We start from the raw sequence: 24963 nt of genomic DNA, 5'->3' as shown, positions 1-24963 counted from the left end.
TGTCCAAATATTGAAAAGAGTTAGAAACATTCAATATAGTCAAAGATCCCTCAGTAGAGTGTACAAAACTATATACTGGCATAGTTGACCAGTTTATATCTAGGCCTGAAACCTGGCCAAAAGAATTCACTATATGGATGAGTCTTAGAAGAGTTGTATTAGTATGATCTATAAAAAAATAATAAATCATCTACGTATAAAGAAATGCGGTCCTCCACCCCCATTGTAACAATGTCAGTTGGCAGCCGCCAGTGTGCAGCGCATCCTGCTATGTTCCTCGGTCGAACTGCACACAAGGCTCCTCTTCTCCGCTGCAGGCTCCAGACCCGCTTTCCTGCACTGTCGCAGGCGGCGACAGCTTCAGTTGCACCTTGTAGGAGCCGCATGCGTCCTGTTTCTTTAAGGGTTCGTGCACGCCCCTGATTCCGGCTTCTCTCCAATCCCAGCCAGGCACCACCTTTATAAGGGTCCTTCCCCCTTCCTGTGATGCCTGAGCAATATTGTAGTTTTCTACAGTGAACTCAGCTCTGCTTCATCTGACTCTGCTGCTGCACTCCTTCCATCCACTGACAGCTCGCTCCATCTGCCTGTATCCCCATTTCTCTGCCAGCTGCCACTTAACTGGGACCACTCTTGCGGTAGCGACCTGGTGTCTCCCCTGCAGCTAAGACCAGCTTCCGCATCTTGGAGTGGGATAAAGGGTGAAAACCAGGGGAACACTTAGATTCCGCTCCCAAGTTTGTCCCAAAGCCAAACCGGTAAGTGGCACAGCGGGTCCACATTCGTTGGAGAGTTACACCCATTACTCCAAACCCTTCAATCTTAGAGCCTTGCCTAACATCTAGAGCTAAGGGCTCAATATAAATATCAAATAACAGTGGGGAGAGAGGAGAGCCTTGGCGAGTGCCCCTATTTAAAGCAAGACTCGTTGTCAAACTCCCATTAATATTCAATCTTGCCAAAGGGAATCTATACAACAATTTGATCATATCTATAATTCTGTCTCCAAACCCCATCCTACCCAAAACCTTCCAGAGGAATCTCCACTCCACCCTGTCAAATGCCTTGGAAGCATCCAAGGATAGGATGGAGCGAGAGACCCCCCCGGAAGATTGCAGGATTTGTTTCCTCCGCACCCTCAGGTAACCCCAGAATTCTCACGTTACATCTCCTTGACCTGTCCTCCAAGTCTACAACTTTTTTTTTTACCAAATTAAAGTCCATCTTCAGAGTAGAAATTTCAGTTTTTGATACTTTAAGTTCATTCTGTAAAGCACCTATGGACTTTTCTATAGTATTAACTCTATCACGAATCTTCGATACATCATCCCTAATCAGGGCTACATCAGACTGGATCGACCCGAGCAGCGTTGAAATGGCCTGTATTAATTCCCCCTTTTTTTTTAAACTGCCAGCAGTATTTCTTTTATAGAAAAAGATTCAATATTGGATAATTCTCCTTCCTCCACCCTCTGCATCTCCTCAACTTAGGAGAATTCATTCAGTGTTTCCTCCACCGCGATTGCAGACTTATTATTTCTTTTAGGATTAATTTCCTGAAGCCCTTTTTGTCCTGCTCTGGTATTGATCTTTGGAGAATTAAAAAACGGATCAATTTTTGCTGATATCAGATGTTTCGGAGCTGATTTTACCCCGGAAAAATCCACTAAACGCCTATTTTGCTTAGGGCCCATTTTATTTTTATTTTTTCCCTTTTTCCTCTCCCTTCTCTTTTTTTTCTCCTTCCCTTCTTTTCTCCCTTCCGCCCTTTCTTTCTCCTCCCTCCTCTTTCTCCCTTTTCTTAAATTTCACTTTCTCCTTTTTCCTAAAATGAAGTACTTGTGTGTTAGTCTGTTATAGAGAATAGTACTTATATATTAGTCTATTGGTCTGTTAAAGAAGATGCCTTTTGCACCCCGCAGAAAAAATAAATCAAGACAAAAAACTAAAAGAAGTCCAAAAAGGAAAAGTCTCACCAATCCGCAGTGTTCAGCAGGGTACAGCAGCTCAGGAAGAGGCAGCACGGAGAGCGGGGGGAGAGGAGCAGGTAGAGGAACCCAGGTAGATGATAAGCAGGGTTTAGAGGGACAATAGCCGGAACACAGGCCGTAATAAAATCTGTAAAGTCCAGGAGAGATAAATGGAGACAGGGCAGGAGATTAAAGAAATCCCCAGGAGGAGAAGAGCAGTAGGAACTCGAAGGAATTCAAACTCGGGTCTAGTCAAGTCAGACAAACCTTCACACAGAGGAGGCAGCAATATTTGTACCTGACTTCATAAAGAATTTACACTGATATTCCTTTTCATCTCTTTTTTAGCACTTTACGGTAACTGTAATGGGAATGGCAATTATGTGCCAGCATTAGGCCGCTGTCAGTGTGATAAGGGCTGGGAAGGACCTGACTGTTCCATAAAGAAATGCCCTGTCGATTGTGGTGAATTCGGGAAATGCGTTGATGGCGCCTGTGTATGCGCAGAGGGATACACTGGTGTGGACTGCGGGGAGAAGAAATGCGCTGTCGACTGTCGTCCCAATGGCCGTTGTGTTAACGGGAAATGCGTCTGTAATAAAAACTTCACAGGAGTTGACTGCAAAGAGAAGAAATGCGCTGTCGACTGTCGTCCCAATGGCCGTTGTGTTAATGGGAAATGCGTCTGTGATGAAGGCTTCATGGGAGCTGACTGCAAAGAGAAAAAATGCGCTGTCGACTGTCGTCCCAATGGCCGTTGTGTTAACGGGGAATGCGTCTGTGATGAAGGCTTCATGGGAGCTGACTGCAAAGAGAAAAAATGCGCTATCGACTGTCGTCCCAATGGCCGTTGTGTTAACGGGGAATGCGTCTGTGATGAAGGCTTCATGGGAGCTGACTGTTCCATTGGTAAGAGTCTTTTTTAACCAAATATGTCGTGACACCCATTATTTGACTAACTGCATGTTTCCTGATACCTGCTGGATGCTTCATGCATGAGGATAGTACTGTAACCGGTGTAGGGACTATCATCAATTCAGTGGTTGTGTCCCCTAAAGGTTGTCAGTCCAGGTGTAGACCCGTTGAGATGCACGCTTGAAATGTCCAATAGTCACAAAATATTTTCACATCTTCTAGATTTTTACTGAAATGATATACCTTTTCTCCCCACTGCACTTGATTAATGGAGCATTAACTATTTCTCTGGGGGAGACCACGTCCACTTTTCTTGCTAGGGTACTTTCACACTAGCGTTTTTCTTTTCCGGCATTGAGTTCCGTCCTAGGGGCTCTATACCGGAAAATAACTGATCAGTTTTATCCCCATGCATTCTGAATGGAGAGGAATCCGTTCAGGATGCATCAGGATGTCTTCAGTTCAGTCTTTTTGACCGATCAGGACAGAGATAAAAACCGCAGCATGCTACGGTTTTATCTCCGGCCAAAAAACGGAACACTTGCCTGAATGCTGGATTTTTTTTCCATAGGAATGTATTAGTGCTCGATCCAGCATTCAAAATATCGGCATGCGCAGACCGAAAAAGAGGTGAAAATAAATAAATGCCGCATCCGTTTTTCCGGATGACACCGGAAAGACGGATCCGACATTTCAACGCATTTGTAAGATGGATCAGGATCCTGATCAGTCTTACAAATGCCATCAGTTGGCATACGTTTTGCCGGATCCGGCAGCCAGTTCCGGCGACGGAACTGCCTGCCGGATCACTCTGCCGCAAGTGTGAAAGTAGCCTTACTCTCCAGATTTTTTCAATTGGTCTTTATTAAAAATTTTCTGCCATTTCTTAGAAAGAAGGGTTCAAAATAATTCTGTTTACAAACTGTCACAGTCTGTTTTCTTTGAATCCAGTCATCTGACAGCTCACGTGTAGTTCTTATCTCTGATCTCCTGACCTCATAAACTCATTATAGTTGAATTTCTAGCAAACTGATAAAAATATGTCTTAAATAAGCTTGCAAACAGACTGATTTTTAACCCTTGTATCTCAGAAATGGCTGAACATTTTTGATGAAGAGTAATTGAAAAAAATATATATTTTTTTTAGCCCAAAATGAGTAAAATGCAGTAAAAAAAAAAATTGCCTTTAAATGTTCCATGATATGTTCGAACCTTTGCATTCAAGTAGACACCATTATATCACAATTTTGTGCAACACGTAACTTCACAGTGACAAATTATCCTCCATAAGTGCAATCTGCAGGCAAGCGCTGAAGTTACCATGATCTGCACTTCTCAGAACCCCAGGTAAGGAAGGTTTTGGGAGGTTGGACATGAGACTATTTTTCAGTTTGTGACTAGAGTTAATGAGGTATTCACATCTCATAAAGTGATGGCGTATTGCTAGGATATGGCATCACTTATTCCCATCCAGCCCCTGTATCTCCTCCATGTAGCTAGAAGAAAAACAACATTTTCTATTGGCTTCTGCAGCTTGCATCTATTCCAATACATAGCAAGCTGCAGAATACATTCAGTACCAAACCTGCCAGAGAAGCTTTCTGACAACTCATTCCCATCTGGAAAATTGATGCATATCGTTAGGATGTGATATAAATGTCAGAAAGGTGCAAGTTCCACCTCTGGGAACAGCTCCTGCAGCGTCCCACATCAGTGTGTAAATGGGAAACTTTAAAAACATCTGCCTATGTATTTGCATTGTATGGTATTTCCTATTATCAGGCTGGCAATGTCATTACACCCATACGCCCCTAGGTGGTGCTGGCACTACATAATATATATAGCTGGGGTGTGTCTAGCTTAGAGCAGAATACAGAGAGTAGACAGGAAGTGAAGTTGCTTAGTACAGTGTATATGGAGGAGAGAAACAGGCATCGTCCACCATGTAGTCTGCTATTTCTACCCCTTGGTCATGGCCAGGCTAAGGGAGAACATCTAACATTTATCTACAGCAGCCAAGCACAAGACAGTAAGTCTATGTCTAAATATGAAGCAAGCCGAGTGAGGGTTACAGCTGAATCTAGCTTATGGACCTAATCAGCACAAGTGATCAGGAGTAGCTTTCCGAGTACTTGGACACAACTGGATGATTAAGGCCATAGTTGTCCTTATCCACTACACAAGCCTTCTGGGACATAGTGTAAAAATCTAAACCTTTTTTAGTGGAGTATCCGGCAAATAATGAAGCAGAAGTGTTTGCCTGCCACGAGGGAGATCGCCCCCTAATTGGATAGCTCAAGATAAGTATAAAACAGCATATTTAGTACCAGTGTGCTATAGTTTGGACTATTTAGTCTTGCCTGTAAAGAGTCAATCCTAAAGAGAACTCCTCAACTGACAATTGCTTAACCTATATCATACAAGTAAACTGTGTACTGACTACTTGAAGACAATTGATTTAGTAAATGTTCAACTGTTTGATAACAACTGACTCCTCATCATTTCCACTACTAAACTCAACATTTGCACCTTACGGTGCTGGCGTCACGAACCAGGGGCCCAGCCACCAAAGCAACCTTAAACACCAATTACCATCAAGGGCACCTCAACCAACATCTGGCTAGTGTTCCCTGCAACAGAGAGTGCCCCGGAAGATTTAATGCTGTCTTCCCATACACTGTACGCCAGACCAGGGAGGTATCTGCTAACCGTGAGTACATGAACTATTACACCCATCGGTCTACCGTGAGCCTCACGTGTTTCCCCTGTGGTTTGGTAGTCGTTACACTCCTATCTCCAGAATGAGCCCCTGGAGTGAAAGGACAGTAAGCCACACATGCGTGGCCACCCGCCATTCAGTGCTATGGGACTTCCAAGTCTCATAGTGGTGAATGGAAGGGTGGCCACACTTGGCAGCTATTTTTGCAAGTCCACTAACAGTGAATGGAGAGTATGCCGTGCATGCACAGTGTGCTTTCCATTCTCGTTGGGGCCTAATTCTGTAGATAGAACCAATTCCTTTAGGTTCAACCAGGATCTATCTGCCCCCAGTATCTATAATGGCCCCCATGGTGCCCTCCCAGTATACATAATGCCCCCATTTGTACCCCTTATTCTGCTAGTGCCGACAAAAAACAAAACAAAATACTCATCTCACCACTTGCACGTGCAGTGCCTGCAGTGTGAAGCGAGTGTCTCCATGCTTGCAAGTGGTGAGGTGAGTATTTTATCTTTTTTTTTTTTTAAGTCTCTTTTCGATAGTTTGCCCATTTGTAACAACTGTTAGATGGGTGCAATCTATCCAAACGTCCATTAAAAACTGGCTCATTGATTTCAATGGGGTCCATCGGACACGTCCTATTTTTTGATAGCTGCTATTCAGTGGCCTTTAAAAAAAACGGCCATGTGAATAGCCCCATAGACCGCAATGGTTCCGAAAACTGCCGTGTAATGGCTGTTTTTCACTGTAGTGGGAATTAGCCCTTTATTAGGAATCCTGAATGGCTGTCACACTTTGTCTGTGACTTCATGTACCGGGATGTGGATTGACACGTAGGTAAATACAGGATTTGCTTTGCAATTTTGTTTATTTCTGAGCTTCTGGTAGCCCAGCAGTAAAAAGCGCCTTTTAATATTGACATTTAAAGGCAATTCTGTCTTAAATGTCAGCAACGAGATGATTTATGGAAACCAGGGCAAAGAAAAAATAATGGCCTTTCCCACAACAAACAGGCACGCTGGCTTCCGAATCCAATACTGTGCTGAGATAATAGAGCTGTAAAATGCTGGGACTAAGGGCTCATGCACACGACAGTATTTTGCGTTCAGTATACTGGACGTTTTTTGAGTTCAGTATGCGGTACATATACTGAACCATTCATTTCAATGATTCAGCAAAAAATACTGAAGTGTCTCCGTGTGCATTCCGTTTCAGTATTTCCGTATTTCCGTACCGTGAAAAGATAGAACATGTCCTATTCTTGTCCGCAAATCACGGTGCTTGGCTCCATTCAAGTCAATGGGTCCGCAAAAAAAACGGAACACATACGGAAATGCATCCGTATGTCTTCCGTATCCGTTCCGTTTTTGCTGAACCATCTATTGAAAATGTTATGCCCAGCCCAATTTTTTCTATGTAATTACTGTATACTGTATATGGCATACGGAAAAACAGAACGGAAAAACGGATAGGAAATGGAAACACAACGGAAACAAAAAACGGAACAACGGATCCGTAAAAAACGGACCGCAAAACACTGAAAAAGCCATACTGCCGTGTGCATGAGCCCTAATAGTGAGAAATCTGTTGCTTTTTAATCTACTGCTCCACTCCTGAAAAACCCATGGTGTCCTATTGATATAAGATATCTATTAACTTAGGGGTAGGTAGGAGCAGGGAGGACAAGATCTGTGTCTCTCCTGCCTGTTTCTTCATACAGATCTCACTAAAAAAGGTACAAATTTACAGTTGATCGCTGTAACCTACAGTATTATTTTCCATGTGCTAATATAGGCAAGAGAGACACATTTGTGTCTCTCTTGCCTTTCCTTTTCAGCACTGTAAATGATCTGGGAAGCTGGTAGCCTTAAAGGGTCACTGTGTTTTTATAACATTTTTTATATTGTCATAGAGACATATCAAAGGTTTTGATCCAGGGGCGTAGCTGTAGGAAACGGATGCTTTGGGGCCCAAACTCACAAGGGGCTCCCTCAGGAGGAGATTTTATTGCCAGGGCCCCCTCAACATTATTATACAATGACACTGTAGGAAACGGATGGAGCGGCTGCGGGGCTTCGTCTGAGAGCGCGATCTTGACTAGCCACAGGAGTGGGCGTTGCACGTGAGTTAGGGGTTGCGAAGAAGTTGCTGGGGGGAGGGGGCCCGGTTAAAACTTTGCTGTGGGGCCCAGTCAGTTCTAGTTACACCATTGTTTGATTGGTGGGGGTCTGAGCACTGAGATCCCCGCGATCAACAGAACGAGAAGAGAGAAGTGCTCTCCTCACTGCAGAAGATGGAAGCGAGATGGGCCCATAGACTTTCTACTGAGTCCATCTCTTTCCTCTCGCTACTCAAGCACTGTCATGGTCTTACCTGCTTGCTGCTCTCCTTCGTTTGACATGTGCTGGCAGCCATCTTGGGTCCTGGGTTTCTTGTAGCCTTCCACCCTGCGGCTCCTCCTTCCCCTGGGAGGAGCTGGATGCCTAGCTCATATATATAGGAGGTCTGTGGCTTCAGTTCCTTGCTTGGTCCTCTTGTGTTCACATGCTTCTAAGACTGCTGCTGCTTCTGGTTCCTGATCCTGGCTTCGTCTGACTACCCTGCTGGTTCCTGATCCTGGCTTCGTCTGACTACCCTGCTGGTTCCTGATCCTGGCTTCGTCTGACTACCCTGCTGGTTCCTGATCCTGGCTTCGTCTGACTACCCTTCTGGTTCCTGACCTCTGGCTTCGCAAAGACTCTGCTCGGTTTCACCATCCGTTTGGACTTTTGCTTTACAGCTTTATTTTCAATAAAGCCTTCTTATTTTCACGTATCTCTTGTTGTACGTCTGGTTCATGGTTCCGTGACATTAGGACCAAGCTATGAATTCTGACGGTACAGGGCCATCCTCGCTACCCACGCTGGTTGCCAGACTTGATCAGCAGGATCACCTGTTGGGTCGGTTCGCTGTGACGTTGCAAACCCTGCTTGAACGCACGGCTCATTTCGCTCCCGTTGCCGATGGGTCGGTTGTCGCTCCTGGGCTCGCTCCTACTGCCGCTCCGGTTGTTGCGCCAGAGTCTACCCCGACACCTGTTTTTGCGCCTGCGGTGTTTCGGGGTATGACCGGTTCTGCCCCTCTTCCACAGCGCTTTGGGGGAGAGCCAACTCAGTGCCGAGGTTTCCTTAACCAGGTGGGCATTTATTTCGAGTTGCTGCCACATGCCTTTCCTACTGAGAGATCAAAGGTGGGCTTCTTGATCTCGCTGCTCTCGGACAAGGCCTTGGCCTGGGCCAGCCCTTTATGGGAGAACAACAATCCGGTGGTTGCCGAGTTTTCCGGTTTTGTTGCTTCTCTTCGGAAGGTATTCGATGTGCCGGCTCGTGCTGCCTCTGCTGCGAAGCTCCTTATGTCCATCAGACAGGGTTCACGATCCGTAGCTGAATACGCCATTGAGTTTCGTACCCTGGCAGCAGAGGTGGGCTGGAATAATGAGGCTCTGGTCGCTGCTTTCTCTCATGGTCTCTCGGATGCCTTGAAGGATGAGGTTGCAGCTAAGGACCTACCAGTTGAGCTCGAGTCTCTTATTTCTTTCCTGATTTTGATTGACACCAGACTCAGGGAGAGACCTTCCTTTAAGGAGAACCTGCGGAGGTCTTCTAACAGATTGGTGCCTACGTTTGCTGTCCCACCCGTGCCTCCCTCTCCTCCCACGCCTCCTGGGGATGACTTGTCTGGGGGTGAACCCATGCAGCTGGGGTTTGCTCGCCTGTCCGAGGGGGAGAGGGCACTCCGGAGACGCGAGGGCCGATGCATGTACTGTGGTCTCGGTGGGCATTTTCGGTTGGCATGTCCGAACCGTCCGGGAAACGCTCGTACCCTGAGATCCTGTCGGGGGCAGATCTTGGGTGGAGTCTCCTCGTCCCCGGTTTCCCGTGTTGACAAACCACTGATCACTGTTGTCCTCTCCTGGGTCGGGGGCTCGGTGACGACCCAGGCGTTGGTGGACTCTGGTGCTGGTGGTTTGTTCATTGATAGTGTGTTCGCTGCCGCCAATTCCATTCCTCTGCAGGCTCGAGGTTCCCCACTGGCTCTTGAGGCGATAGACGGCAGACCCCTTCTGCCGCCACACGTGACTCATGAGACCCTTCCAGTGGGGATAGCCATTGGTGCCGTTCACAGAGAGTCGGTCTGCCTCCAGGTTATTTCGTCTCCACACTACTCGGTGGTCTTGGGGTACCCCTGGCTCCAGAAGCATAATCCGACTTTCGATTGGAGATCGGTCGAGATCCTCTCGTGGTCACCGCAGTGTGGGGCTAGTTGCATCCATGGGTCTGTCAAGTTGCTGTGTACTTCCTCGGACTCTCTGTTGCCTCCTGAATACGAGGAGTACCGGGATGTATTCGATAAGGTGCGCGCGGTTGCCCTACCTCCGCACCGCCCATACGATTGTGCCATAGAGTTACAATCTGGTGCCGTTTCTCCTCGTGGCAAAGTCTATCCACTGTCGGTAGCGGAGAATGAGGCCATGGAGGAGTACGTGAGGGAGGCGCTTTCACGCGGACACATTCGCAAATCTTCGTCCCCGGCAGGGGCTGGATTTTTCTTTGTGAAAAAGAAGGGCGGTGAGTTGAGGCCTTGCATCGATTACAGGGGTCTCAATCGCATCACGATCAAGAACGCTTACCCGATACCCTTGATTTCCGAGCTGTTCGATCGCCTTAAAGGGGCCACGGTCTTTACCAAACTCGACCTGAGGGCGGCATATAACCTGGTAAGGATCAAGGCGGGCGATGAGTGGAAGACCGCGTTTAACACCAGGACCGGTCATTACGAATCCTTGGTTATGCCCTTTGGGTTGTGCAATGCGCCCGCAGTCTTTCAGGAATTCATCAACGATGTTTTCCGTGACCTGTTGCAGCAGTGTGTGGTAGTCTATTTGGATGACATCTTGGTATATTCTGAATCCATGGAGGCCCACACTCTGGATGTCAGACGAGTGTTGCAACGGTTACGAGAGAACAAGCTGTTCGGTAAGCTTGAGAAATGCGAATTTCACCGATCCCAGGTAACCTTCTTAGGTTACATCATTTCCGCTGAGGGGTTCTCCATGGATCCTGAGAAGGTTTCGGCTGTCTTACAGTGGCCCCAGCCCAGTGGTCTTCGTTCCCTGCAGCGCTTTTTGGGCTTCGCCAATTATTATCGGAAGTTCATCAGGGACTTTTCCATGCTGGCCAAGCCTCTCACGGATCTGACCAGGAAGGGCAGTAATTCCCAGGTCTGGCCGCTCGAGGCCATCCGAGCTTTTGAGGCCCTAAAGTCCGCCTTTGTGTCGGCTCCGATTCTGTCGCATCCCAACCCTGGGTTGCCCTTTGTCCTCGAGGTGGACGCGTCTGAGACGGGAGTAGGCGCCCTTCTGTCTCAGCGTAGAACACCAGAGGGTCCTCTGCTTCCTTGTGGGTTTTACTCCCGGAAACTGTCTTCCGCGGAGTGCAACTATCAGATTGGTGACAGGGAGTTATTGGCCATCGTGCAGGCCCTTAAAGAATGGAGGCACTTGCTCGAGGGTTCGGTGGTTCCGGTTCTCATCCTGACGGACCACAAGAATCTGACCTACCTTTCTGAGGCCAAGAGATTGACACCACGTCAGGCCAGATGGGCTCTGTTCTTGTCACGTTTTAATTACGTGGTCTCCTACCTACCCGGTTCCAAGAACATCAGGGCGGATGCCTTATCACGGCAGTACTCCGAGCTGTCCAGGGAGGAGTCGATTCCGACTTCGGTCATACCTCCGAATCAGATCCTGGCCGCCATTCGCACCAGCCTGACCTCTCCCCTGGGTGAGCAGATTTTGGCGGCTCAATCTGGTGCTCCCTCTGGGAGACCCAACGGCAGATGTTTTGTGCCTGAGGAGTTGCGCACTCGGTTGTTGCGAACCTACCATAACTCCAAGACCGCGGGGCATCCTGGAAAGAATCAGCTGTCCTGGGCTGTTTCACGTCTGTTCTGGTGGCCTTCCCTACGTTCCGACATCGCCGCATATGTAGCGGCATGCTCCGTTTGTGCCCAGAGTAAGTCCCCTCGGCACCTTCCGTTGGGCCTTCTGCAACCCATAGCCACCGGGGAGCGCCCATGGTCACACCTGGGGATGGATTTCATTGTGGACCTCCCTGCATCCCGAGGCCATACGGTCATTCTCATGATTGTGGATCGGTTTTCCAAAATGTGCCACTGTGTTCCTCTCAAGAAGTTACCCTCTGCACAAGAGTTGGCCACGATTTTTGCCAGGGAGGTCTTCCGGTTGCACGGTTTGCCTAAGGAGATTGTGTCGGATCGGGGGAGTCAGTTTGTGTCCAGGTTCTGGCGCGCCTTTTGCTCCCAGTTGGGGATTCATCTCTCCTTCTCCTCGGCCTACCACCCTCAGTCCAATGGGGCCGCAGAACGATCCAATCAGGCCTTGGAGCAATTCCTTCGTTGCTATGTCTCCGATCACCAAGACAATTGGGTTGACCTCCTGCCTTGGGCTGAGTTTGCCAGGAACACGGCGGTGAACTCTTCCTCTGGGACGTCTCCCTTCATGGCCAATTATGGGTTCCAACCTGCCGTGTTACCGGAGGTATTCTCTCCCCAGGATATTCCGGCTGTGGAGGATCACCTTTCCGTCCTACGTGCTTCTTGGGTACAGATCCAGAAGTCCCTTGAGGTCTCTGCGCAGCGCCAGAGATTCCAGGCTGATCGCAGACGAGCGCCTGCTCCTTCCTACCAGGTCGGAGACCGTGTATGGTTGTCCACCCGCAACCTCAACCTTCGAGTGCCCACTCCCAAGCTGGCGCCTCGCTTTGTTGGTCCCTTCCGAGTGCTTCGCAGGGTAAACCCGGTAGCCTATGCCCTTGCGCTTCCTCCTGGCATGCGGATCTCCAACGTGTTTCATGTCTCCCTGTTGAAGCCACTGGTGTGTAATCGTTTCACTTCCTCGGTTCCTCGGCCTCGTCCGGTCCAAGTGGGCAATCGTGAGGAATATGAGGTGAGCAATATCCTGGACTCACGCCTGGTCCGCGGTCGGTTGCAGTTTTTGGTCCATTGGCGTGGTTATGGTCCAGAGGAGCGTTCCTGGGTTCCCTCCGCAGATGTCCATGCTCCTGCCTTGCTCCGAGCCTTCCACGCACGCTTCCCTCAGAAACCGTTTTGTGCTCCGCGGAGGAGGGGCCCTTGAGGGGGAGGTACTGTCATGGTCTTACCTGCTTGCTGCTCTCCTTCGTTTGACATGTGCTGGCAGCCATCTTGGGTCCTGGGTTTCTTGTAGCCTTCCACCCTGCGGCTCCTCCTTCCCCTGGGAGGAGCTGGATGCCTAGCTCATATATATAGGAGGTCTGTGGCTTCAGTTCCTTGCTTGGTCCTCTTGTGTTCACATGCTTCTAAGACTGCTGCTGCTTCTGGTTCCTGATCCTGGCTTCGTCTGACTACCCTGCTGGTTCCTGATCCTGGCTTCGTCTGACTACCCTGCTGGTTCCTGATCCTGGCTTCGTCTGACTACCCTGCTGGTTCCTGATCCTGGCTTCGTCTGACTACCCTTCTGGTTCCTGACCTCTGGCTTCGCAAAGACTCTGCTCGGTTTCACCATCCGTTTGGACTTTTGCTTTACAGCTTTATTTTCAATAAAGCCTTCTTATTTTCACGTATCTCTTGTTGTACGTCTGGTTCATGGTTCCGTGACAAGCGCTTTTCTCTCCTCTTTCTAGCAATCAGTTGGGGTCTCAGTGTCAGACTCCCATCGAGGAAAACTTTTGATATACCTCTATGACATACGTTTTCTGAAAACTCAATGACCCTGTCACAAATAGGTAGGGATAAGTGCAGCCCTATCTCCACCCACACCCCTATCCCTACCTACTTGCACGGTCTGTCCTAACCGACGGGGTACAACTGGGCGGCAGTCCCTAGCTTACGTACGTGCAGCGTGATAAAGAAAGGAAAACAATAAACAAGACAGATCACACCGAAGCAAGAGCTTCCCAGGCCGGTACAGAATAGCAATAGAAGCAAGGAGTCCGAGGACAAGGTTCAGGAGGTAACACAAGCACAAGGGGTCTAACAATAACAAGAGTACTAGCCGAGGTCAAGAGCCAGGAGATCGCGTCAGTACCAGGGGTAACACCAGGTGAGAGGCAAATACAAGCCGAGGTCAGGAGCCAAGAGGTCGCTTCAGTACAAGGGGTAACACCAGGTCAGAGTCAAGTACAAGCTGAGGTCAAACAGACAGAAGTCGCACACGCAGGAAACGCTAGTGAGTTAGTAATACCAATCATAGACAACCTGTGGCCAGCAGGTTACCTGCCTAAATAGGTCCTCTTGATGGGTCACATGATGTGGCCAGAGTCATATGACCCATGTACAGCATCTCAGTACACCTGAGCGCCGACTCATTAACATCGGCGCTCAGTTCCCCACCTGCTCGTTGTCTAGGAGATGGAGGACGCCAGCCGCACTGAGGAGATATGTGCGCCCCGGGTCCTCCCCGCCCTCTTGTCACCATGGAGACGCGGATGCCGGCCGCGTCTTCGCTTCTCCTCATAAATGGGATGCCTCATGAAGCGGTGCTGCAGAGGGAGAGCGTGTCGCCGAATCCCCGTTACAGACCTTTAAGGAGGTTGTGCTGCTAATAACACTTAACTTCAAGAGGATAAATCATTGATCTCTGAGGGGTCCAACCACTGGGTCCCCAGCAATCCCAAGAATGAGGGTCCACAAGTGCTGCGGAGCTGCTCCATGAGAATGAATCAGTAGGGTGCACGTAGTAAACAGTACTACATTCGCTTCTATGGGACTGCCAAGTACTGCACCTGCAGCAGTCCCATAGAAGTGAGTGGAACAGTGCTCACACATATGTACCACTGCTCTGTTCCTTGGGATGGCACTTGTGTTTCTCTGTTCTCGTGAGGTTCCCTGCAGTCGGACTCAGTGATCAAACACTTATACCCTATCCTATGGATAGGGGATCAAAGTTATTAGTGGCACTAAACAATTGAATCTAAATTGAACTATCCAAATAAGTCATATTCATCATAGTCATAAAAGCTTATTTTATTGAGAGGCTATATTACATTCCTATTTGTAAAGGCTTATTTTCCAAATCTTGATGAAATTGATTGATCAGATCTTATTAAATTCAGCTAGATGGAAGAGAGAGAGGGGATGGAGATGTTGTTGTCAAAAAGCTTGTCTGGCAGATTTAGTACTGAATGTATTCTGCAGCTTGCAATATATTGGAATACGTGCAAGCTGCAGAAGCCAATTGAAAATGTTTTCCCCCCCCCAGCTACATGGAGAAGGTACAGTGGCTGGATATGAGTTGTCAGAACGCTTGTTTGGCAGATTTGGCACTGAACGGCATTCTGAAGTTTGCTATATATTGAAAAATGTGCAAGCTGCAGAAGCACAATGCTTTAGAAATCACAGTGAAAACCTTAGAAATCACAGTGAAAACCAATTGAAACTTTTTTTCCTTTTCTTACAAAATTGTGATTAAAAGTGTACATTGAGTTAAAGAGCAACTATCAGCGCTCCTGAAATGGCTATTTTAGAAAATACTTGAAGTCCCCACGAAATAACAATTCTGGAACATCTTACAAATCTTCATTGTGTCGCTCCTCTGTTATATAAATCTATAGATAAATCTAAATATGCAGAAATATATAAATCGATTAACAACTGGGTGCCATAATTCCCCTTGTCAAAAGGGGTGTGTCCTTAAACAGTCTGACACTGGCAGCGCTGATTGGACAGTTTCAGAGTGTGCATGGACACCCCCCCAACTGGTAACACCCAGTTGTTAATTTATTCATTTATTTCTAGGAGGACTAACAGAGGAGCAGCAGAAGACAGAGATCCGAAAAGAATTGTTATATTATGGGAAATTCAAGTATGTACTAAAATAGACATGTCAGAAGAGGCGACAGGTGCTGTTTAGGGAAAAAAAATTAAATGTCACATTTATCACCAAATATTCTTTTTTGATCTTTTCGTACTAACTCTGCTTTAATATGTCTTTTTTTTCCCCAGAAATTGCTAGTCTTTGCAGTTATAATGGCAGATATGACACTAAAACTGGTACCTGTGTGTGTGATGAAGGCTGGGAAGGACCAGACTGTTCTCAGAAAAGCTGCCCTAACAACTGCGCCAATAATGGAGTATGTGTCAATGGTGTCTGTCAGTGCGCAAGTGGTTTCACCGGTGCTGACTGCAGTGAGAAGGAGTGCCTCCCGGACTGTGGCGAAAACGGCAAGTGTGTTGACGGTGTCTGCCAGTGTAACTTCGGATATACGGGGCTGACTTGCAGAGAGGAGGACTGTGTCGTCAATTGTGGTGAAAATGGCCGCTGTGATGGTGGCCAGTGTTTCTGTGAAGAGGGATTCTTTGGTGAATCGTGCTCAGAAGGTAAGATCATGTTTTAGGTGCTTTTAAAAAAAAAAATTTCATTGAGCCCTAACAATTGGTTGTCTCATGAAGGCAACACCCTTTCCTTCTGGCACATGAGAGGCATAGAGAGGTACCCCGACTCAAGACGCACTCTTTTAGGTAGAGTGGCAACTAACCAATAATGACTCTGGTCTGTCTGTGTAGTATAGCAGTCGCAGCTCCCTGGTTAGTTTGGTCTACCCTTGGATGTGACCTAGAACATCACTGTGCAACTGTATCTACTGCAAAGAGCACAGCTAGGTTGTATCTCATTAAAAGGCATCAAATAATATGTTTCTGGGGAGGTTACTTTATATAAATGGGCAGGATAGGAAATAATAGTTAAACCAAGGGATCGGTGGGGGCGTGAATCCCAGAAGGAAGTGAGATTCAGATTTCTACACATTTTTATAAGCATTTAAGCTTTAATGTCATTTGCTTTTAAGAATTCATCTAAACCCTTTTTAAAACTGTCCACTGTTCCTGCTGTGACCACGTCCTGAGGAAGAGTCACAGTTCTTACTGTAAAGAAACTTTGATGCTTCTGGTCACTGAACTTTTTCTTGTCTTTGGAGGGTATTTTACATGGAACAGTTTTTTACCGTATTTCTTGTATGGCCCATTTATATATTTGTATAGGTTAATGATGTCCCCCTTAGACATCTCTTCTCAAGACTAAATACATTTAATTATTTTAATCTTTCCTCATAACTAAGGCCCTCCATGCCTCTTATCAGTTTAGTCGCTCTCCTCATTACTTTTTCCAGCTCCAAGGCATCCTTTCTGTGGACTGGTGCCCAGTAGAGATGAGCGGCAGGGGCAATATTTGAATTCGTGATATTCGTTATATATATTCGTTATCTCCAGTCATTATTTTCTTGATTGCGGAAATCGGCAATTGAAAAATTCGCATTACGAAAATTCGCAATCAACACTACTCCGAAAGTCAAAGATATTGCAGCCTTCTCATTGGCCCACAAGCTAGAAGCAGGGAGGGATCATGTTTACTGATTTAAAAAAAATATTCAAAATATTCGCAAATTCTCGAAGTGCCGATATTCGCGATAAAAATTGGTAATTCGAATATTCGTGATCAACACTAGTGCCCAGAACTGAACTACATATTCCAGATGAGGATGCACCAAAGCTTTGTAAAGTGGTAATATTACATCCCTGCCCCGCGAGTCCATGCCTCGTTTAATGCATGACAGTATCCTGGTGGCCTTAGAAGCAGCTGATTGACATTGTATGCTGTTATTTCATTTATGATCTACAAGGACACCCAAATCCTTCTCTATAAGTGACTCTCCCAGTGTTACATCCCCAGGGACAAATGATGCACAGAGATTATTACTACCAAGATGCATAACTTTACATTTGTCCACATTGAACCTCATTTGCCAAGTTGATGCCCAATCACTCAGAGTGTCCAAGTCAGCTTGTAGTTTTGGACATCTTCCATAGACTGCACAGTACTATACAGCTTAGTGTCATCTGCAAAAGTAGAAATGGTGCTATTAATCCTGTCCTCGATATCATTAATAAATAAATTAGGTAATAGAGGACCCAGCACTGAACCTTGGTGTACACCACTTTTTTATTACCATTATATAAGCAACTAATAATATAGATATAGCTTTCAGAAAAAAAGGAGCTTTGCAGAGGAGGCCTCCACATTATAAGGTTGCGCTTGCAAAGTGGACCATCAGCATTATTAAACTTCTGGCTGGAGACAGAACTAAACTCACAGGTGTAAAACTTCCTGTAATCATAAAATTTCAAGTGCACCAAGACATTTTTCCTATACTGGCGTCTGTACCTGAGGCCCGACTCTGCCTGGCAGGTATGGCTGTACGCACCTGCTTTCTCTGGCGGTTTGGGGCTGCAGCAATATTGTTACTCCCTCCGAGTGTTTCTGGCTGCCAGGTGTGTCCACTGCACGCAGGGTGAGACCTGCCTTTTTTCTGCAGTGTAGGGCTGGTGTGCGCACTCCCTTTGGCACTCAAAGAGTCATTTTGCGCACTTTAATTTTTCCAAGTTTATGGCTGTCCACCTTAAGGCACCTTGCCCTGTTGGAAAGTGCCTGTCATGAATAATGGGGAGAGGAGGAACACCAGAAAGCAATAGAAGGGAGAGGAAAAAGATCTAGGCCTAGGAAGAAGGGAAAGGTCACCTCCTAGGAAACCCCTAGATCTGGCCCTGACTCCTGTCAGTGTGTATAGACCCTGAAGGTGAGAAAAAAACATACGCCGGAACCTAAAACCTAGGAGCCCTGAGATACCCTAGAGGTAGTGAAAGAGAATGAGACTACTGGTTCCTTCCCAGGTGAACGAACCAGCGTCTCCCTTAGGCCTAGTAACAACAAGCACAAGGGAACAACCAAATACAATGAGCCGTACAACTTATCTTATAGAAAATGGATGATCAGGAACACAGATAAGGTCCACACCAACTCTTCCAAATCCAAGCAGAGAATATCAACCGCATGGTATGAAGTGTGCAACAGAATTAAATATGGAAGCAGTAATGACCGCCAGCTGCACCTGACAAGAGGTGTGGTCATTACCAAACCACAACACTGAGAATCAAGAGACTGTCAGTTAACCTCACATGCAGTCAGTCTCTCTGATCTTCTAACCTCTGTCACAGAAGGTACCGTGACAGTGCCTGAGCAATAGGTTCTAGTTAGCTAGTTTCCTGCAAAGGTACATTATAGTCTTGTTTGCCTGCCAGTATATCAAATAATGCTATACTGTGCTGACACCACCATACTCTGCAAAAGAGATAGCAGTGCCACACAATATACGTACCACCATACAGTGCTGTACAAATGCAGCAAACTTCTGAGGATCCGGAGCAGAGAATGAGAGTGGTAGTGACCCTGATGATGATGTGTCACGGTGTACTCGCTCAGGCTCTCAATCCCTGGGATCAGTGCTAGAGATGAGCGAAGTATTCATAAATTGCAATTAGGCTGCTTCACCGAATTTTACAAAAAAATTTGCTTTGTGATGATTTACTTGGTTACGAAGCGCATTTGTTTGTAAGTAGTGGGTGCAATGACAGGGAGCTGCGATTGTGACGCTGCCTGTCATTGTACCTCTCAGATGCTGCATTCATACATGATCGCAGCATCTGAAAACAATAATCGGGTGTAAAATAAAAAATAAAAATTAAATCATACTTACCTCATCCATTTGCTGATGACGCCGCCACCTAGATTGAAGATCTAGCGCAAAATCTTGCGTGGCCTGTGATGGCGTCATCAGTGTGGTGACGTCATACGTCACCACACATGGTATTTCGTGCAAGATTTTTAATCAAGGCGGCTGGCTCTTCGTGAGCAAATGGATAAAGTATGTTTAATTTTTTTGTTTTTCACACTATTTCATGGAAAATCGATTCTCTACCGCGAAGCATGAGGAAATTCGGCTTCCCTGAAATTCTGATCGAAGTCCACTTTATAGACTTCGATTCGCTCAACACTAGTTGGTGCAGTGAAGCAGGGGCACCCTGTTCTCCCTTGGGACACTCCATGCAGCTGTGGACTCCCTGCTTGATGGTGGTTTAGGGGTGCCCATAGTGTTAATGTACATGTGGGTGGTAGGCAGGGCATGTGTAGGAGATATAAGAAACGTTTGTCCAGCTCACCTATTCGGCATATAATATCCCGTGTGCCCGGAGTCAAACCAGCAAGTTCCTGGATGTGTAGGCAAATTGAAAATGAAAGACGTTTCCGGCACTGTATATTCTTCCCAAAAAATCTTCCTCTTTATTAAATCACAGCATATGCGGACAGTATCACAAACAAGGAGTTGTTTACGCGTTTCGGAGACCTTCTCCTTAGTCGTAACAATGTGGTCTGAGGGTTTGGAAAATTTAAAGACCCATGTAACCTCCCCCAACTAGTGGGTGGTGGTAACATGATGTCATAACTTGATCAACCCAAAGACTCACACCTGAAGTATCATTCTCAGTTAACACATAGGTTAAAATGGCCCCACACGATGTGCTCCTCACTACCATGCGCTTGGACTATGCATGTCATCATGGCTGGAAGCCTTTGCATATCAAGGGAGTAAGCACAAGCGCAAGGTGTGGGGAACGCATCATGTGAATAAGGCATATACAGAATATCAATGACAAATAAAATATACATACATATAACCTGTAGAGAACTCTACATGCGAAATGGGTGGAAAGGTGGATTATACTCGGCCACAATCTTCTAGTTATTGTGATATAAATAGACATATTGGAATTTACTTATAAATAAATAAATGAACCATGGTAGACAGACCTATAATATTGCAATTATCATCCAATCACAACTAAAAGGTTAGATGCTGGCTTCAGATATGAGAAATTATTGGTAAATATACATCAGTTCTTTCTTTTGATTGAGACCTGTTGGCACCCTTGTATTTAAAAGGAAAATCCAAAAGGCCTCTTTCAAAAGTATTTTCTTTTGGTAGCCCCCTCCCCTAGCTGGCACCATTACCTTCTCAATTGCAAATGCACGGAGGGATCCAGTACCACGATTGTGTGCGTGGATGAAGTGTTTGCCAGCACCAGATATATTAGGAATAGATGGATTTGAAATGTAGTTCAGATGTTCTAAAATTCTGTTTTTGAACTTGCGTATGGTGCTGCCAACATACATCAAGTCCTACTCCACACACTGTATAACATAGACCACCCCCGTGCTATTGCAGTTGATATATTTCTTTATAGGGAAGGTTGTGGAATGGTCAGCATTATGAAAACTTTTTTTGACTGAAACATATTTGCATGTTTTACAAGGATGGCCACCACATTTTGTGAAGCCTTTGTAACTGATCCACGTGCTCTGTAATTTTTTATCTTTGTTGGCCATGTACAGGGAAGGGGAAAGGGAACCCGCCATGGTTGATGCTTTTCTGGACACTATTTTACAGCCATATTTTAAAGCATTGTATAGAATATTGTCATCAAATAAAATAGGCAGACACTTCTGAACAAGGCTTCGTATTTTATTGAACTGCCGGCTGTATGTCAAAACCAATGTTGGTGGATCTTTCTTTACTATTTCCCGTTTATATTTATCCTTGGCTTGCATATAATCTCTATTCATAGCTTTCTTACTGGTTTGATTGGCTATTTTCACATATTCACTGGCTTTTTGGTCTGCAATTTTTTTAAAGGTATTTTTGGGTCCAGTTCGGCAGTTCAATAAAATACGAAGTATTGTGCAGAAGTGTCTGCCTATTTTATTTGATGACAATATTCTATACAATGCTTTAAAATATGGCTGTAAAATAGTGTCCAGAAAAGCATCAACCATGGCGAGTTCCCTTTCCCCTTCCCTGTACATGGCCAACAAAGATACAAAATTACAGAGCACGTGGAGCAGTTACAAAGGCTTCACAAAATGTGGTAGCCATCCTTGTAAAACATGCAAATATGTTTCAGTCAAAAAAAGTGTGTGAGTCTTTGGGTTGATCAAGTTATGACATCATGTTACCACCACCCACTAGTTGGGGGAGGGTACATGGGTCTTTAAATTTTCCAAACCCTCAGACCACATTGTTACGACTAAGGAGAAGGTCTCCGAAATGCGGAAACAACTGCTTGTTTGTGATACTGTCCGCATATGCTGTGATTTAATAAAGAGGAAGATTTTATGGGAAGAATCTACAGTGCCGGAAACGTCTTTCATTTTCAACATGTGTAGGAGATGCAATGGCCAGCATGTGGTGTTCAGATAGTTAGAGACCAGGCCAGATGAAATTTAACAATTGTCTTTCTTTACTGTATGCAGGAGTGAAGTTGTAGTACATCCAGCAGTAGCTTGTATACAATGCAAAGTCCTCCCAGATGTACCAGCATGAACTAAGCAGATGAATGCGTGTTGGCCCTCAGATTACTCTGGCTACAATATCTGCTATAGGGATCTCTGGCTAATAGCTGTGCTCTGGCAACTGTGGCTGTAGTGTACACTATTCTGGGGTTTATAAGGTGTCTTAACTTGTAATCCCTCAGCAGAAGGTGCTGGATCACCTTGAGCTGAGTTACTCTCTCTTTGTAGCCATGCAAATCCTTCTCCTTTAGTTATTGCTTGCTTTCATCTCCTGGGAGTGACCGAGGCTCCAGGTCTTGGAGCTGGAGTATAGGGAAGAGGAGGACATGGAGACTGCTCCTTCTTCTTCCCCCTTTACAGCCAATCTGACTGGAAACCTCTGGAAACCTAGGGGGTGGAGCCAGCCCACACCTTGAGCTCCAGAGAGGGCTAGGCCAGGACTGTTAACTCTACCCTTGCCTGGCTCATGCTGGAACGACAAGCCAAACTTTGTAGATACTCACAGGTCTGGGGTACTGCACAAACAGTAATCTAATAATACAGTAATCTAGTAATACTGCCATACAATGTATAAATAAAACTTATAATAATTCATTAATATTAAAGGTAACCTGTCATCAACTTTATGCTGCCCATACTAACGGCAGAATAAAGTAGACACAGGTGAGCGGTCTGTCATTTATAAGTTAAAAGTAAGTGGTTGCCGAGAACCAACATCACAATCATTGCAGACCGGGCCTGGAGAAGAGTCCCGGCCACCTGAGAAGAGTCCTGGTTATTCATGACTTCCTGCTCTCCTGCTGATGACTGACCGTCTAATACAGGGTTTTCTCCCTTTCTCTCTAGCAGAGAACTGCCAATCATCAGCAGATGGGCGAGAGAGCAGGAGATTAGGAATAACCAGGACTCTTCTCAAGTAGATTTGACTCTTTTTAAGGCCTGGGCTGCAATGATTATGATGCTGGTTCTCGGCAACCACTGACTTTTAGCTCATGAGTCACACACCGCTGAGATCAGCATTTCTAAACTAATTTATACTGCCCTCAGTGAGGTCAGCATAACGTTGATGACGGGTTCCCTTTAAAGGGAACCTGTCACCGGGATTTTGTGTATAGAGCTGAGGACATGGGTTGCTAGATGGCCGCTAGCACATCCGCAATACCCAGTCCCCATAGCTCTGTGTGCTTTTATTGTGTAAAAAAAACGATTTGATACATATGCAAATTAACATAAAAGAGTCATTACTTGTGTGACCAGAGAAGAGTCATATTTTCAAGCTCTGACTCATCTCAGGTTAATTTGCATATGTATCAAATCGTTTTTTTTACACAATAAAAGCACACAGAGCTATGGGGACTGGGTATTGCGGATGTGCTAGCGGCCATCTAGCAGCCCATGTCCTCAGCTCTATACACAAAATCCCGGTGACAGGTTCCCTTTAAGTTGCATAAATGTCACCAGCCTTGGTGCCAGCTTATCTGTTGTGTTCCCTTCAGCAAGATGACGTGCCCTGGGAATATATTAAAACACTAAAGTCTTTATGTATGAGATTCACATGTGTTTTTGGTTTTCATCTTGATCAGAGTAAACACTTTCTTGTCTGATAAAAGGGGCACATCAGAAGTACAAAGATAAAGTAAGTTGTCGCTGTTTCAGAATCAGCGGGTATTAAAAGTAATTTACCCATTTCTGTTTTATGACAGTAATGGCCGTGCAGAACTTGCGTCTCGTCGGCACAACAGAGGACTCTCTGAGCCTTGCCTGGGATGTACTGGTGGATGTGGACTATTATTTTATTAGTTATTATCCTTATGGAGATGCAAGCCTGAAACAGCAAATTAAAGTTTCTGCAGACCAAGACTTCTACCAGATTGGCAGCCTGAGACCTAGCACACTGTACCAAATACTGATGTACCAAGTGAAGAATGGGGTGACCAGCGATCCAGCCGAACTTCAAGGCCAAACTGGTGAGGGAAGGGGGGCCGTAACATTATATAGAGAGTGACATCTATTATACAGTATATACACACTGACATTTTATTATAAAACTGTTGATCAAACGTTCGGGACCGTCTATCTGTCTGTCTGTCTATCTATCTATCCTATCCCTTCAAAGTGATCTTCTGATGTTCAATGATCAAACTTATGCAAATAGATTTTTTCATTTCTTCTAGAAAAGAGACAGTCAGTATGCCATTTGTTGTACGGATCCAGGGAACTTGACAACAAGATGTCTCATTTTGACATCTCAGTTTGTGTGACCAGGTTTACCAAGACCAGTTTGGTGTCTACTCATACGTCCATGTTCTTCACTGATGCACTGTATGGATACGAGGTCTACAATAAATAGAATTCCGTGTAGTAGAAGTCATCTTTACTTTCCATTTCCAGATGCTGGTGCTGTAGGAACTCTCTGGGTGACTGAAGAGACAGAAGATTCCTTGGAGGTGGAATGGGAGAACCCTAATATTAGAGTGGACTACTTTATACTGAAGTATGCTGCCCAGTCTGGAGGAGTGGAGACAGAGGTTCAAGTGTCACAAAGCGATGACCCCAAGACCAGATACCTCATTAAAGGTGGGTAATCATGAGGGTTCTTCATAAACTCAGAATAATGACCGTATATGTTTTTGCGGACCGCAAATTACAGATCCTCAAAACATGGATACTGGCCATGTGCATTCCGCATTTTGCCGATCGGAACGTCCTGCCCTGTGATAGAAATGCCTATTGTCTGCAAAATGGACAAGAATAGGACGTGTTCTATCTTTTTTTTGTAGGGCCGTGGAACACCATGTGCTGTCCGTATATTTTGCGGCCCCTATTTATATGAATGGCTCTGCCTCTGATCCACAAAAAAATGTGGATGAGGAACGAAAATATGGTTATGTGAATGGGACTTTAATGTAATTATATTTGATGACATAGTGGGACATTGATTAGACCCAATGTCTTGCCACCAGGTTACAATTTGAGCTGGAGAGCATTCTAAAACCATAGTGGTGAATGGAGGGGTGGCAGCGCTTGCACGGTGCAATTTCTATTCACTTCTATGGTAGTTACGGAAATAGCCGAGCGCGCTC

At 45.8% G+C, this 24963-nt stretch overlaps 1 protein-coding gene across 1 annotated transcript in view; it reads left to right on the top strand.

Moving 5' to 3' along the window:
- Positions 1-24963, top strand: part of LOC120979849 (tenascin-N-like) — a 76139-nt gene that overhangs the window by 11054 nt on the left and 40122 nt on the right. Inside the window, exons 3-6 of the mRNA XM_040408806.1 lie at positions 2319-2879; positions 15646-16020; positions 23584-23847; positions 24272-24457. Coding sequence (XP_040264740.1) covers positions 2319-2879; positions 15646-16020; positions 23584-23847; positions 24272-24457 — 1386 coding nt within the window. The remainder of the gene's footprint in view (positions 1-2318; positions 2880-15645; positions 16021-23583; positions 23848-24271; positions 24458-24963) is intronic.

The sequence above is a fragment of the Bufo bufo genome, chromosome 9 (assembly GCF_905171765.1).
Source record: "Bufo bufo chromosome 9, aBufBuf1.1, whole genome shotgun sequence".
NCBI classification, from domain to species: Eukaryota; Metazoa; Chordata; class Amphibia; order Anura; family Bufonidae; genus Bufo; species Bufo bufo.
This window is presented reverse-complemented; position numbering and strand designations above follow the sequence as displayed.